At 38.7% G+C, this 14,979-nt stretch overlaps 1 protein-coding gene across 2 annotated transcripts in view; it reads left to right on the plus strand.

Annotated features, from left to right (window-relative positions):
- Positions 1–14,979, plus strand: part of dner (delta/notch-like EGF repeat containing) — a 50,282-nt gene that overhangs the window by 25,735 nt on the left and 9,568 nt on the right. Inside the window, exons 2-7 of one of the 2 annotated variants that reach the window (XM_067508521.1) lie at positions 4,972–5,316; positions 5,934–6,031; positions 9,276–9,439; positions 11,313–11,461; positions 12,328–12,481; positions 13,479–13,592. In XM_067508521.1, the coding sequence (XP_067364622.1) occupies positions 4,972–5,316; positions 5,934–6,031; positions 9,276–9,439; positions 11,313–11,461; positions 12,328–12,481; positions 13,479–13,592 (1,024 nt within the window). The remainder of the gene's footprint in view (positions 1–4,971; positions 5,317–5,933; positions 6,032–9,275; positions 9,440–11,312; positions 11,462–12,327; positions 12,482–13,478; positions 13,593–14,979) is intronic. The other variant, XM_067508522.1, reaches the window with a different exon arrangement.

The raw sequence follows: 14,979 nt of genomic DNA on the forward strand, positions 1-14,979 counted from the left end.
TGCACCAGCATCAACAACACATTCAGTTGTTTTGCATAATCTCTGTGTATTTAGGTAAAAATCTTAGCAGACTGATCGTTTCAGTGCAATAAATAAATCAATGCGCACTTCCATAGGTTTTGCATTTGAGATTGAAGGTAGCATTATATTATTTAAATGTCTAACTGTAATCTGGTTAGCAAATAGTCTCAATCAATGGATTTTTGAGCATTTTACTTTAGTGTTATTGATCAGCAATTGGAACTGATCATCCGCTCCTCTGATCTTTTCAGTGCATTGTGGGCTGCTGCTGCAGAAGTTTCCCTCACTGCTCTTTGTCTCTGCATATTTTCCATCTCCAATGGAGACCTTATAAATTATCCCTATGATTCATCTGACATCTCTTTGATTTATACTCCACAGACACTGCTAATTTAAGGGATTATGGTTGGAAACAAATTGACTTTGTAGTCTGACCTACTCTTTACACTTTCCTCTTGTAATTTAGCTTCAATTCACTTTAGCTTACAAATCACTAGCTTTCCTGTTTTCATTTTAGTTTATGATAATAATCCTGTACCTATATGTAAATATGATTGGATGCCTATAGTGCCATGATGAAAGTGACACGTTTTCCACATGTTCCAAATGTTACAAGTCCAACCTAGTAAGATTTGTACCTTTTACTGATTGACCAGGGTGGTAATTTACATTCTGTATTGCACCACCCTTGTTCAGTAGCCTTCAGATTAAAGCATGTCTGAAAGCAGTTTATGCTGATGTTGTTTCTTCCGATTAAATGGATAAATCATGCCTATCATTTTGCTTCAAGAGAGGCAAAGGACACCTATCAGTACAACAGAACATTATTATTATACAATAAGTATCAATTAGAGTTAGTTGCCTTCTAGCAGCCACACTGATTATTAGAGTGAGCAACGGTGGTTAGTGATGTCACTTTAGGAGGAACAAACTCTTGTGGAAAGGCAACAAAACACGACTATGAAATGGGAGATGTGACCAGTGTTAGTCTTCTTCATTCAGTTTTTAAATGAATTAACAAGCATCCCCTAAAAATAGTTGTTATGCCTAAACCTGGAACTCTATACATTTATTATTGTAACCTAATGATGAAGGTCAGATGATACCGGTCTACTGAGAAAACTAGGGCCCTATTAACCCACGTCTATGGTGCAGCTGATAAAAGCCACTGAATGGAAACAGGTGTGTTTTCACATCTGGTTTTAGTTATAGTTTCATTGGCAGCGTTCCTCATCTTTACTCATCAAACTAATTTCACCTGTGTAATAAGATGAGTGATTATGGCCATTAAAGTGATTATCTGCAGTGTTATCACCCGCGACTCATTTAACTGCTGTGAAACTGCTGAATAAGCGCACATTTTAAAGCCATGTGCGTTAACATTTTATTCCAAAACCATGCACTTCAATACGCTGTTATGACAGCATAAAAGCTTTCCACAAAATCTTGGATGTAGGTTTTACCTTTTTTCTCCTGCACATCTACCTGCTTGTTGATGAATGTGCACAGTATCTATCTTCTTAAGAGCAAAATGTTCCCATTCAGCATCAATCAGCAAAACATTTTGTTATTGTCATTGCACATACAGTACAGTATTTCACTTATTCTGGGATAAAAAAACCAACATAACTCCAGCTACTGATCTTTCTTTAGATTTATTAGAAGCATTACACATTTAGCTTAGTCATTTTCTTCTTGTTAAGCAAACAGTCTGTAAAAGCACCAGTAGAGAAATCAATACATTGCTACTTTGTTTTCTTCATGCCCCCTGTTTATCATCACCACCCTCTTGCCTTGCAATATCAGGCTAATTTTATGTCTTAAATCTTCAGTAGACTAAAATACAACTCCACTCACCCTCTGGATTAAGTGAAATAACAAGGCTTGCGGACAATTTGTAATAACATTTATTAATCTGTGGAGGGAAATGATCCTTTTACACCTCCTAGAGGTCGGAGGGCAGCTTCAAATCTTTTAGTTTGGTTGGGATTTACCATAATGGCTTGCTCAAGGACAATTCATTCAGGTTTTCTATCTAAGCTTCTTATTAAAGGTTTGCCTCATTAATCCCCTAAGTGCTCTATCACGCTTTAAACGCTTTAGCTGTGTAGTTTAACAGTCTCTTTTTACCCAAACAAAATTTACAAATTACAAATACAATTACATATAAATATATTAAATTTTCAAGAAATGACAGACAGAAGTGTTTCTTGCTGTTTTACATCCATTTTTGAGGCGATCAATAGCTGGGTCAAAATTATGTTTCCCTCATTCTCTCATTTCCCTCATGACTGAAGCTACAGCCCATTGACCCAGCCCATTATAACTGTTGACTGAATTAGCATTTCCTGTCAAGGCGTCCGTAAAATCCTCAACAGCAGATTATAACCGATTTTTACAGCCTCCCAAAATAACATCATTTAGTTTCTTTTGTCAGCTATGGTATTCAGCCATTTGTGTGTCGGTGTGAATACTGAGATGCACAGTGTATTAAAACACAACATGTAGAATTGCACTTTAGTTTGTGCACATACATACTGCCCTGCTGTGTGGCATGTCCTCAGAAACAGATTCATGTAGCCACTCCACCAGGTTAAATTTGTGACACTATTAGCTGAAGTAGCATTGCTGTTTCCTTCCATCCAGCCTTATTGATCCTCCCTCTTCAGGGTGGCCATCTTAAATTAGCAAATAGATCACAGCACCTACTGAGACTATTAATTTGGCCTCAGAGGATCTCTTTGTTCTGTTTGGTGGCCCATGTGGGAGTATAGATTAAGAGACTAATGTGGGTTATTATCAGCTGCTTAGAAAAAAATTATTTCACATGGCTAGTTGGCCCAGGATTACCATATGATCCTGGGCCAACTAGCCATGTGAAATAATTTTTTTCTAGCTGCTTGGTGCTAAAGAATGAAGCCAAATGATGCAGGATGACACACCTAAATATACAACCTTAACTCCTAAAAATTCTGTTGATATATACAGTATGATATATAATACCACCAAGCAAAAAGTACGAGTCATGTACTCAGAAAACTGCACAATGTGAATATTTCACTGACTTACATTACTTTTATAATAAATAAATGATTTTATGTTTATTACAAAGACATTGATCATCTACATTTGAATAGCCACAAAAACCAAATGGCCAAATTTTAGAATCTACAGGGCTGCGACAAACTATTATTTTTGTCAATTAATATGTGGATTCTAAGTTAAAATGGCTACCAAAGCAATTCAGAGACCTGGTTGAATAGTTTAAAATGAAATTTAAAAGCAGCAAACTTTGCTAATGAGGTGAGGTTTTAAAGCTAAATGTTTGGCAATTTGCTCAGAAGTAATGGTTTGCTAATTAAAAACATTTTTGATTGATTTTCATAAACAGTTGTTTTAGTCTTGAATCATTAGGTTATAATACAGTTAAATAGACCAATTTGTAAAACAAACCCAAACAAAAAGCCACTACTTTAACTAGCCTTTTAATGAGACTGTAGTTTGTGTTGAAGTAGAATGGATCACATTAAGAGGTGAAAGTTTGAGTTTAAAGCAGCCCAGTAAGCTAAAACATCAAAGGATAACCTTAGTTATAAATATAGTTTTTTTTATAGTTCATAGAGAATTAATACCTGACAAAAACTGATCTTAAGCCAAAAGTAAATTTAAAAGTTGTGCTTTGTTAGTGCAAATACAGTACTGTGCAGCCAGGAGTATGAAATCAGGATGATAGATGAAAAAGGTCATAAGATAGACTCTAATGTTTCTTCTTACCCCAGCAAACCAGAGTTTCTTTTCTCTACAGGTTGACCATCTCAGTCCATGCTGTTAGAGATTAGAGCGCCTTACTGTGTAAGAACTGAAGAGTGTCCTGCTGGTACTGTTGGGACAGCTGTGCTTTAGAGCAGGGAGAGAAAGTTTGAAAGAGGCATAGGGAGGAAAAACCTGAGAGATTAGCACTAATGAGCTGTGACTCAGCTTTGGAAAGGGCAGCCTGTTATTGCCATTGTTCTGCTTCTCACAGTTTCTCTCTCTTATATACGCACAGACACACACACACACAAACACACACACACACACACACACACACACACACACACACACACACACACACACACACACACACACACACACACACACAAACACACACCAGGACACACCAGGACACATATGCACTCAGGGATTAGGTTGAGCATTCAACCTCTCTTTAGCCTGGGTTTTTGTTTTTCCTAGTTTTATTGAAATAGTCATGGGCACATTTGAACTGGCAGCTGGAGCTGCTGATACCTGAGGTTGTTTCAATGAATTTGCAAAAATAAATAAATAAAATAAACAACTAAGAGGAAGCTGGATTGAAGACATCCTTAAGCCTAAGAAGGCTCTGAAAGCCAAGCAAAAAGGCAACACAGTGTCAGGCAGAAGGCTTTGCATGTTTGTCTTTGTCCTCTTACTCCTTCAGCATTCATTCAGAAATATGTTCCTCCAAACATGTTCAATTATTGATGAGGGGAAACCAGCATGAAGGAGCCTGTCAGGGTGCATTTTCCTCATTGCTGCATGACAGGGCATCCCTTGTAAGTTCCAAATTTGTCTGTGTGTGTGTGTGTGTAGCTATGTGTACATTAATTCTGTAAGGTGCAGTGACAGAGAAATGTAGTCCATCAACAATATATTTTCAAACAGGTTCAAAATGTGTTAATAAAACAAATGGCACAGAGTGTAAAAGGGCAGTTGAATCAAACTGTAATATAAAGAAAGGCTAGTAGTAGTGTTTTAAGGACCACATGAACTAAAGCTGAATTCCTGATAAACAAAAAGCAGCTTGAACAGTGCAAAGAATGTCGGTGCAGGCAGGATGATAGAGTTGTAAACCACAGTTAGATAAAAATGTGTTTCTTCTGTCCCCTTCTCAAACTTTTCCTGCTTTTATTTTTCTCTACACTATCTCAGTTTTTCACAGACCCATGCGCTAGCAGCCCGTGTCTCCATGGAAACTGCAGCCGGAGCGATGGAGGCGAGGAGGGGGAGCCAGCCTACGCCTGCGAGTGCACCGAAGGCTACGAGGGGGAAAGGTGTGATCAAATGCTACTGGACATGCCAGCTGCTGATTGGGACCCTGCCACCCCCTCCGCTCCTGAACTGGCTACCCCTGTTGCCTCAACCACCGCTGCTGCTACCCAGCCTCAGCAGCCAACCACCATCGCCTCCACCACAACGCCGGCGCCTCCCACCCTGCAACCATGGCAACCAAAATCTGGGCAGAGGCTGCTGATGGTGCCGTGGGAGGCAGACAGGGTAAGATAACTTCTACACTTAACTCAGCAAACATCTGATGTAGAAAAAAAACACATTTGACACGTCCCTATTTCTACAATTGTAAGTCATACAATGCAGATTCAAATCAGTTCAAAATAACCCGGCACTATCCACTGCTCATTACCTGGATTACGTGTGTTCAGTTCATCTGAAGCTGGAAATGACCATTTTAGATGAGGGTGGAGTGGGGAAGGACAAAGTGAATTGGTATCTACCACACCTGCTGAGAGCAGGGGTCCTTCAGGACCAGGTTTAAGAACAACTGGTGCATGTGTGTTTCTTAACTTTAAGTTGTGTTGAAAATAATCTAAAAAAAAAAAAACCCCAAACTTTTGTAATACTTAATGTAAATGTGTTGTCTTAACATCTCAACGACAAAATACGTTGTGATGCTTACAAGACATTCTGAAATGATACCAGAAAGACATTTGAAACCTTTGTAGATGTTCAAATTCAGTGTTTACATCCAAAAAGTAATTGCAAAAACTTTCAAAAACTTTTTTTTCATACGAAAAATAGAAATCCATAGCATGTGCCCTTGTTTTGTGGGAAGTTTAAAATTGTCTGTATATAGAAAAATATGTTGTGTGTTTCAGGTTACAGAGGGCCTGCACTGTGCCAGTCCTGAGCTGTGTGAGCTGACATCAGGAACTCTGACTTTATCTCTGGAGGTGCCAGAAGAAACAGCTGTAAAGTAAGATGTTGCTGACTGGATGTAATTGCTCTTAATATTATATCCGTATCTTTTCTCAGTTCAAGTTATCAAAAAAAGAGCATCTAATGGGAACTTTGAACTCCGAATTTGGAACAAACATCCAGTCAAGAATGAACTGAATAGGTGATTTGGTACTCAGAGGTCAAGGTCACTGTGTTCATGTCCATCCCAGCCTCTTAAATGTAATATCCCAGAACTTTCTACTTTATGGGTAATTGAATGTTAATAATTAATGTGTAAATTCCCCACTAATGTGACATTGTAGTGTCATACATTTTCAAGCAAGCACGGGGAGAACATGCCAACTCAGCACAGAAAGGACACAGGAATTCAAACTGGGTACCTTTCTACCTGTAAGGTGGCAGCTCTAACCAATCCACCACCGGGCTGCCTGGTCTGGCATAATGAGCTCAAAAGCAATTTAAAATACAACCTGCTATAAAATAGAACCTGCTATTTATCACAAATGTTCTAACTAAGGGTTAATTAATTATGCAGAAGGTTGACCCTCATTAAAGATGGAAGGCATGACTCAGGACCCAGATCACAATCAACACTTGGAGCTAAGAGTTAATCAACTCCTTCTGCTCTGTTCCCTTACTGTATAATTACGCATGGAACCTGAATGTACAGCCAGACAGGGGCAGTGAAGAACAAATATGGACACACAGACAAGAATCGATGATCCAAAAGCGACATTGTTATTTTTAGCAATTGATCTGACATCAATCAAGTGACATCCATTTAGAGATGCTGACGATATTCTAAAGCTCTTGTGTCCCAAAAGAGGCTTTAGAGAGTCCTCATAGAGAGGATGAGTGGTTGTGATAGCATTGCACACACTCCTTGTGTGGTTTAAGCGTTTCATGTAACAATATCAACAAGGCTGAGAATCACTCTTGAGAATATGGGGATATTAACTCATTTAAATGATTGACTAATGATAGTACTTGGTTGGGAATAATAATTAATTTAGTTCACAACAAATGACAGGCTTATATACCAACTTAAAACCAAATAAAAAATTTACTTTTCCATTTTGTGTCATTTTCAATAACTATCCTCGATACAGCAAATGGCTCAACTTTAACTTCAAGTAGTAGTAGTTCCCCAGTTATCTGGGATCCTCATGTTTCCCTTCCAGCTGAGCTCACACACTTTGCAAAGGAAAAGTAATTTCAGCAGCGAATAGCCTCTCCACCATCAAATTATTTTGGTCCATGCTCATAGACTCCCCTCTGGGCTCAGCTCCTTTTTTACCACACAATTTTTGGACAGTCCTCTTGCTGATGCACCTTTACTGGGGGTCTGAAGGTTATCCATGTGAGGAACAATCTCACAGTTTTTCTTTGCTAACTGTAAATTGTGGAGCAGTCATTTTAAAAGCCTAGTATTATTTTCTAGTAACAAATCAAATGGTTCAACACTGTGTTGCTACTTGTGTAATGCTAACTGACTCTGAAGTGTTTCCACTTCACTTTTTCATCATCCCTGTAAACCACCTTCAGCTGCATCTCTTTTTATGCTGTGGAGGAAATAATAACAATTATTGTCCTTGTTAGTCTCTGCACTGGTTTTTAAAATTGGATTTTGGGAATGTTTATTTCAGGTGTAGGAGTGAAGTTGTAAAGGTGCTTGGAAGCATTTGATTAGTGAGAAGCCTCACTGAAGCTGCTCAGCATCCCCCCTACCACCCTCTCTGACATGTTTTGTCTTTCATGAGGATGCGGTATGGTAGCTCCACTCATCTCTGGTGTTTGCTGTCACCCCAGCAGGCTGGCAGCTGTTGGAGCAATGTTTCTTGCTCTGCACAGAGTTTGGCAGCTCTGCACAGAAGTTTACAGATACAGTTGCGAGCTTTGTCAAAAATCCTCCAAATATGGATAAACAGACATCCATTATCCTCCCACCACAATCCTCAACCACAGCACACGTCCAGATAGGGGATTTAACCTCATGGTCCATGGTGTCTGGGTTTTGGTGGGGGCTGGCAGATGGAATGAGCTGTGATCCTCCTCATTCTCACCAAACTTATCATTTGAGTTGCTGAGTTGAAATGTTAACTTTGGTGTTGAAATGATTTGATGTCACATATATAGCTAAATTTTAATGCTTGTTAAACTCAATACATTTTACCTCCACAGTTTATTATTAGCTTCAGCAATGTCTTCTCATTTGAAAAGATGTACTCAGTATTATCGGTATTAATCAAACTATTTACCAAGGAAAATACCATCAACCATGCCTTTGTCTATCTGAGGGAACTTTCTATACATTCATATTCATTTCCCAGAATTGAAAGGTTCATCCAGTGAGGAGTAAAAATGTAATCAATAAATTTCATAGCTATCTCCCCATTTGATTTGTCTGATTGCTTTCATCGCTGCACACAGAAAAGGAGTTCTACCTTGCAATGTTAATAAAAAATTGGAGAGTTGGTGAGTGTCTTTGATTATTAAGTATGACACGCTCATCAAGTCTTGGTTGTTACTATTTTGTACAGTTTTTCCAGTGGTCCTGGTGAATTATGGCCCCAGACGTCACAGACTCTAGTCATGAAGGTCACAGTTTGTCCTCAAGTAGCAATGCCACTCCCTTTACTCAGACCACTGTCAGCCATCACCAGACCTGACCATGATACCAGGTCAGAGTAACAAATAGGAAAACTGTGCTTCGATCAACAGTTTTTAGTTCAAACAAGGACAAAGTGTCCATCAAAACAAACGTAAGTGTCAGTTTCATCCAGCTCCTGCAGATGACCATGTGTGGAAATGTACTATACTTTTGTTTTCACTAATAATCCAAAAAGAGTAAAAGAATAAAAGAAGCAAAGATTTTCACATTAGACGATAAGTTCGTTTATCTTTCAACCTTGTGTTGTTGATATTATAGCACTATTTAGGATGCCTGGTAAGATAAATCATGTGCTAACAAGGTAATAATGATGTCCCATGGGCATTGTGTTTCTAATATTCACTATATTTCTTGCCAAAGTCTGGTAACATCCATTATTTACTCAGTAGATACTGCAAACTTGCAGCACAAGCTGAGAAAGCAGCTGAGAATCATTATTGCCTGTGAATAGATCATGACGGTTAGTATAAACTTTTGGTTTGGGCCATACTGCAGACTGTTGTATAAGTCTCTCTCTGAGACTCCTGCCTCTCTTATTTCTCCCTTCATTTTGTCTCTTTCTTCACTTTGTCTCTTTCCCTTTAACCAGGGTGGTGGTGAATGCCAGTGGAGCACCAGTGCTTTGGCATGTGAACGAAGAGGGTTTCCTCCGTTCCTCCATTTTGAATGGGACAATGATGTGGTTTCTGCAGGCCCCTGATGGACTGGTGGTGCCAGACCACTTGCTGCCCCTGGGACAGAACTACTTCCTGAGTATGATGCATCCCCTGATGTATTAATTCCACTTCATCACACTTTACTGGAATAAGTTTGAAGCAATGGGAACAGTTTATGAGCTAGATTAAAACTGCAGTGAACCTGTTGGTAATGTGCTTATATATGACTTATTTGAAGAACAACAATCTTAGTGACTCAAACTGACGATAAATTGACCTAAAACAATAGGTTTGATTTTGAAATTTTTAAAGAGTCAAGCATCCACTGAGCACTCCAAATCAAAGGGAGGACATCTCTATGTTTATCATTTAACTAATTTACCATTTTAAAATATCTTCAAATGGATAATATAACGGTGATATGAAAACATTTACAGATTACTAAATTGAAATAACTTGTATCCTTTCTGATATGTTATTGGAAAGAGTCGCATACAATTTGCATATATAAATCAGAATATTAAATTTGCATTGTAAAAAACACACATTTACATTGAATATTCCATCTGTATTTTGATACTTAGCTTTACATACACACACACACGTTTTGTGAGTCTGCCAGCTACAGTGGACTGAGCTGCAGCATGTGCTAGGAGGGATAATTGGAGTCTCACTCTTTGACTGGAGGGCTGGCTGACCTCTGTATGTGCTCTACATACCTGATGCTGTTTCACCATGATGCCTGTGTGCTGACCTTGACACATCTGCTGCTGCAACACAGCCTGTGCTTCACCTGAGAGAGATGGAGGAGACGACACTGGGGAGTTAAATCAGAGAGGAGCAAGGGTAATGGTGGGAAAGAGGATGACTCAGATAAGGAGAGAAACACAGGAAATAGGAAGTGCTATGACGGAAAGGAATTAGAGGAAAGGACGCAGGAGAAAGGCAAGAATGAAGGTCAAACTGCAAGATCCAGGAACATTGTTGTTTTTCTGCTGCTTCTTTTGTTAGCAGTCAAGCAAAATAGTAAATGAAATGTGTAAATGAATGTTCACAAGCAAAAATTGCATTTACACCTGAATTATAGTGTGTGGTATGTAGGCCTAAAGATGGATGGCCCTGTGTATGCAGTAAACACCTGGGCAAAGAACATCTGTGCAACTGTAGAAAAGGGAGAAGCTATTTGTTTTCCTTCTTTACAAGTGCCTGTTAGCTTTTACATTTTGAAGGAGCAGTGACTATGCAGGTCCAAAACTCTATGTCATTGTGCTAACAATTATTAGGTCATGGGTAAGAGAAAGCATGCGCTGTTTTTTTCAGCCCTCTGATTGGCTGCGGGGCTTACATCAGCTGTGCCTCGTCATAGGTGGAAAAAGCTGATTGGTTTGGATCGGACTCTAAGAAATGGCAGTTAATATTTACTATGGGGCTATTTTTACCTATGTGTCCATGCAGCTGTCAGCTTTGATTGAAGATATAATAAGAGATGTTCTGAACTTATTGACCCAGAGAGAGAGAGGAAGGAGGGGCACACACTCTAATTTGTTACAATAAAGGGCAACTGCTCTTTTGTTAACATCTTTAGCCACATGGGAGTTTATTGCCTTTTTTGTTAGAAAGGTGTACTTTTCAGGAAGGGAAGCATTTTCCTAAACACTTTGTAAGTAACACTGAGTTTCTTTGACTATATTTATGTATTGTATGCTTACACTACATTTTATTATATTGCAATAATAACATGTTAGTAATTGAATTGTAACATGATGTTAAGCAAATATATTGTCATATGTTAGTGTTCACGAATGTTATTGAAATTCTGCACGAAATATAATTTACCCAAAGTTTATAGCACCTCCTCATGGTAAAAAGTCAAAAAAGAGCAAATGTCAGTATGATTCATCCTATGGGGACCATCAAGGTCTATACAAAACTTCCCTTTAACCCTAAGCTTCTCAACTCTTCTGTGGTAGGTGTGTTGCGTGTGGGGACCCCCACAGCCCCGGAGGTCACCCTGCGTCTCAACCTAACGGTGAAGGCCAGCAGCTGTGTGGAGCCCGGCAGCAGCTTCAGTGACCCTCAATGCTCTGGGAAAGGAAAATGTATCACACAGCCCTCTGAGGTGAGAAGTAAGGGATGTCTTGTCAAAACAGCCTTTGTAGTATAAATGAATCTGCGGGGTTCAGGGCAAAATCAGCGTTATTTTGTGCTTAAATGGAAAAAGAGCCCTCAAATAGAAAATTGGTACTGATGGAAACCTAAGAATCCAGAATTATGCAGTGATTCTTTTTTCAGACATGTTTCGTTTTGATGCCATGTGATGTCAGAACTCATTACCATAACAGTGCAGTTACAAAATAAGTAAGATTCTGCAAGTTTTCATATTGTCATATTTAATCATTATCACAGCAGCTCCACCACTGCAGTCAGTGATGCAAGTTTTTGACTTTTGATCATTATTCCCAAATGTTTAGCACAAAGAAACACTGAGGGTTTGACCTCAAATCAAAGAACAAAAGAACTGCCTGAGCAATACAGAGCATGCCACAAATTACAGCACTACAACATGATCGTGTACTATTTTGTACTTAATTTGTTGGGAGCTGAAAGTGTGGGTGCATCTGGTCTGCTTGAAATGAAGGTGATGATGTTGGTCTCCTCTTCATCCACACATTAAAGTAAAAGCGATGCAGCTGTAGTGACTTTAGATACAAAGGTATCTACGAAACCTTTACATAGTTTTTCTCCTTCAGCTCAGTTTCTCATTATCATTCCCCTCGGTATTTGAGAAAATCAAACCGTGTCACTGCTGCCTGTTGAATTATTTTACAATCTGCAGGCTCATTATTTCTGTTTCAGGAGTTTTTCTTGCTTCCAGCTTTATCTTTCATTTGTCTCACCTTTAAGGCTCATTGATTTTGCATGAATTTTGTGTCTTTGTCTGTGTGTGTGTGTGGGTGTGTGTGTGTCTATGTGTGTGCTTTGCAGAGCACTTTCTTCTGCGAGTGTGAGGATGGCTACACTGGAATATTCTGTGAGGAATTTGACGCCTGCCACCGCAGACCATGTCGCAACAATGGCTCCTGCACTGACATTAGACAGGGCGATGAGGGTCGCAACTTTACATGCAGCTGCACACCAGGTTTGTGTGGTTAAGTGTATGCAATTTTACATGGAGTCAGGCCCATACATGTGTTTATCGAAGGACTGTGTGTTACCTAATGTGTATAAGACTTCAGTGTAAAAGAGTCCCAGACTGTGGTTTGATTGGAGCTGTGCTCTGCATGAGAAAATCTCTAAACAAGAACAAAAGAACCAAGCTTTTACTGAACCTTTGATCTTGTCAGATTTGTTAGAAGACCAGGGCTTGAAGTGAGGGGCTCTGTTAGGGAAGGTAAATGTCAGCGGTGACCAGTGATTGCCTGTTGCTTTCTGGAAATTGTGCTAACAAGCCCTCTGTACACAGCACAGTCAAATTAAGATTAACTGGGTGGCTCAAATAAGTGTGTTTTGAATTATTCAAATATGTATTTGTGTATTTCTTTATTAGGATTACCAATAACTATTATTAAAAATGATTTTCTTACTGGGCTTTAAAAAGACTATATATTATAGACAACACTGATTACGATGAAAAAGGCATTTAACTCCCAATACTGATACATTAGATTAGTAAACCATATTAATTAATATTTTCAAAACAATTAAGAAAAAGAACATTCCCCTCCCCAGCTGCGCAGTGTCGGCCCAAGCTTGGTAGAAATTGGGGAGGGTTAAAAAAAACTGTGCCAAATCAACAATGATCTGCTGTGGCGACCCTGAACTCACGGGATAAGCCAAAAGGAAAAAAAAAAATTAAAGAAAAAAATAAATAAATAAGGAAAAGGAAGACAGTTATGATTACTTTTTATTTGTTAATTTTCCTCGGGCTTTTAATACATAATTTAGGAAGCAGTTTTTTTAGAATTTGCCAAAATTAAATTATTATTATATTATTATTAATTTAATTATATTTGAAAGGAGACCACGTGGCTGTAACACAACACAAAATAATGCCTGTCATGTTTGGGACTACGTTTAGCAGTGTTTAACTAAATAAATAAAATGATTATGTAGTCTAAAAAGTGTATTATTATTAGGTTATGAAGGTGAGCGCTGCCAGTTGCTGGTTGACCACTGCCTCTCTCAGCCCTGTAAGAATGGAGCTACGTGCTTCAGCAGCCTGGCTGGGCCCAGGTGCTACTGTCCTGAAGGTAGGAAGCTAATCATTGCACACTACAACCAATCTGTGTTTTTCTCCTTTGCTTTTTTCATTTGCTTTTACAGTCAGAATGAGTCAAAACAATGTGGTTTATGTGCATAATAGTCGTTGGGGCAAAATAATGTTAGTTTTATAAATTTCTATTCAAATATCCATTCAACATTATACAAAAATATAAATGAAAACATAATCTATCTGGAATAAACCAGCATCTCTGCCTGGAAATGAAAGAAGAAAAAGAGAGGAACATTGTGCCTGCATTTTTCAGCTGTCTGATTCGGTAATAATACACTCTCGTTGGTGCATGTTTAACAGTATCTGTGCCACTGAGATGCTTAATTTAAACCTTTCTCCTCGTTTCCAATTAGTCTTTGTAGCCTCAGTAACCTGCAGCAGCCTCTCTAGAGACATCTGTGACCGCAAAACTTCTGCTGAAACAGCAAGCATATTGGTTTCTGATTCATTTACACAATGTACTGACAACAGTGTGTACGTGTACATACACACACACACACACACGCACACAGGGAAAATGTTGAGTAACAATAGAAGATAAATAATGAAACAGCAGTTGGCTATAAAATGTCTTTAGGTAAAGCTCCCAGAGGCCAGTTCATTGCCGACATGGCTTCAGTCACACTGTTTGTGTTGTTAATCAGCAGCAAAAAACAAGATCTCCAACAAAGAAAAGGGAATTCATAATCCACTGCTTGTGAATTTATTTTCATAAAAGGCAAGAAAGAGCAGTAAAAGCTTGGCGAGACCTTTGCCAGCACCTATTCATTTGTGTGTGTGGACTTTGTTTAAACTTCTTATTAGAAACTTCTGCGTTTATATTATTTGTGTTTATTTGCAGGTAGCAGCAATGTAAATCAGTCTGTAAAACTGCTTTGGAGCTGTTTGGATCGTATTTAAAAGCCTGACTAAGAACAAATAACAAACCAGAGGAAATAATCCAAATACCCCTCATACTGTGAATGCTTTGGGTTAATAAAGTGAATGCTTACAAGTTGATGTATTTCATGTTTTGGCAGAAAACTAAACAAACTCAAATTCACCTCAAACTCAAAATGGAAAATCAATAGAGATGTCTCAGAATAGGCCAGGCTGTTTAACAGGTGATCAATCAATAAGTGAGTCAGAATGCTGAACACTTACACACTCCTGCAGGAGAGAGCACACTGCATAAACAAGTAGCCCCCTTTACATAACAGGTTAGGTTGAGCTTGTCTGTTTAAAGAATATCAAAAAATAACTGTTTATGGTTAAATACAGGTACAGGTTTAAATGTCATCGTAAATCATCACAGTGATGATGATCATATGAGTGTCCTTGCCTGCTTGGTTCAGAAGTCAGAGGTTGTTTTTCCTCTTTTTTGC

This window comes from Channa argus, chromosome 6, assembly GCF_033026475.1.
Source record: "Channa argus isolate prfri chromosome 6, Channa argus male v1.0, whole genome shotgun sequence".
Taxonomy (NCBI): domain Eukaryota; kingdom Metazoa; phylum Chordata; class Actinopteri; order Anabantiformes; family Channidae; genus Channa; species Channa argus.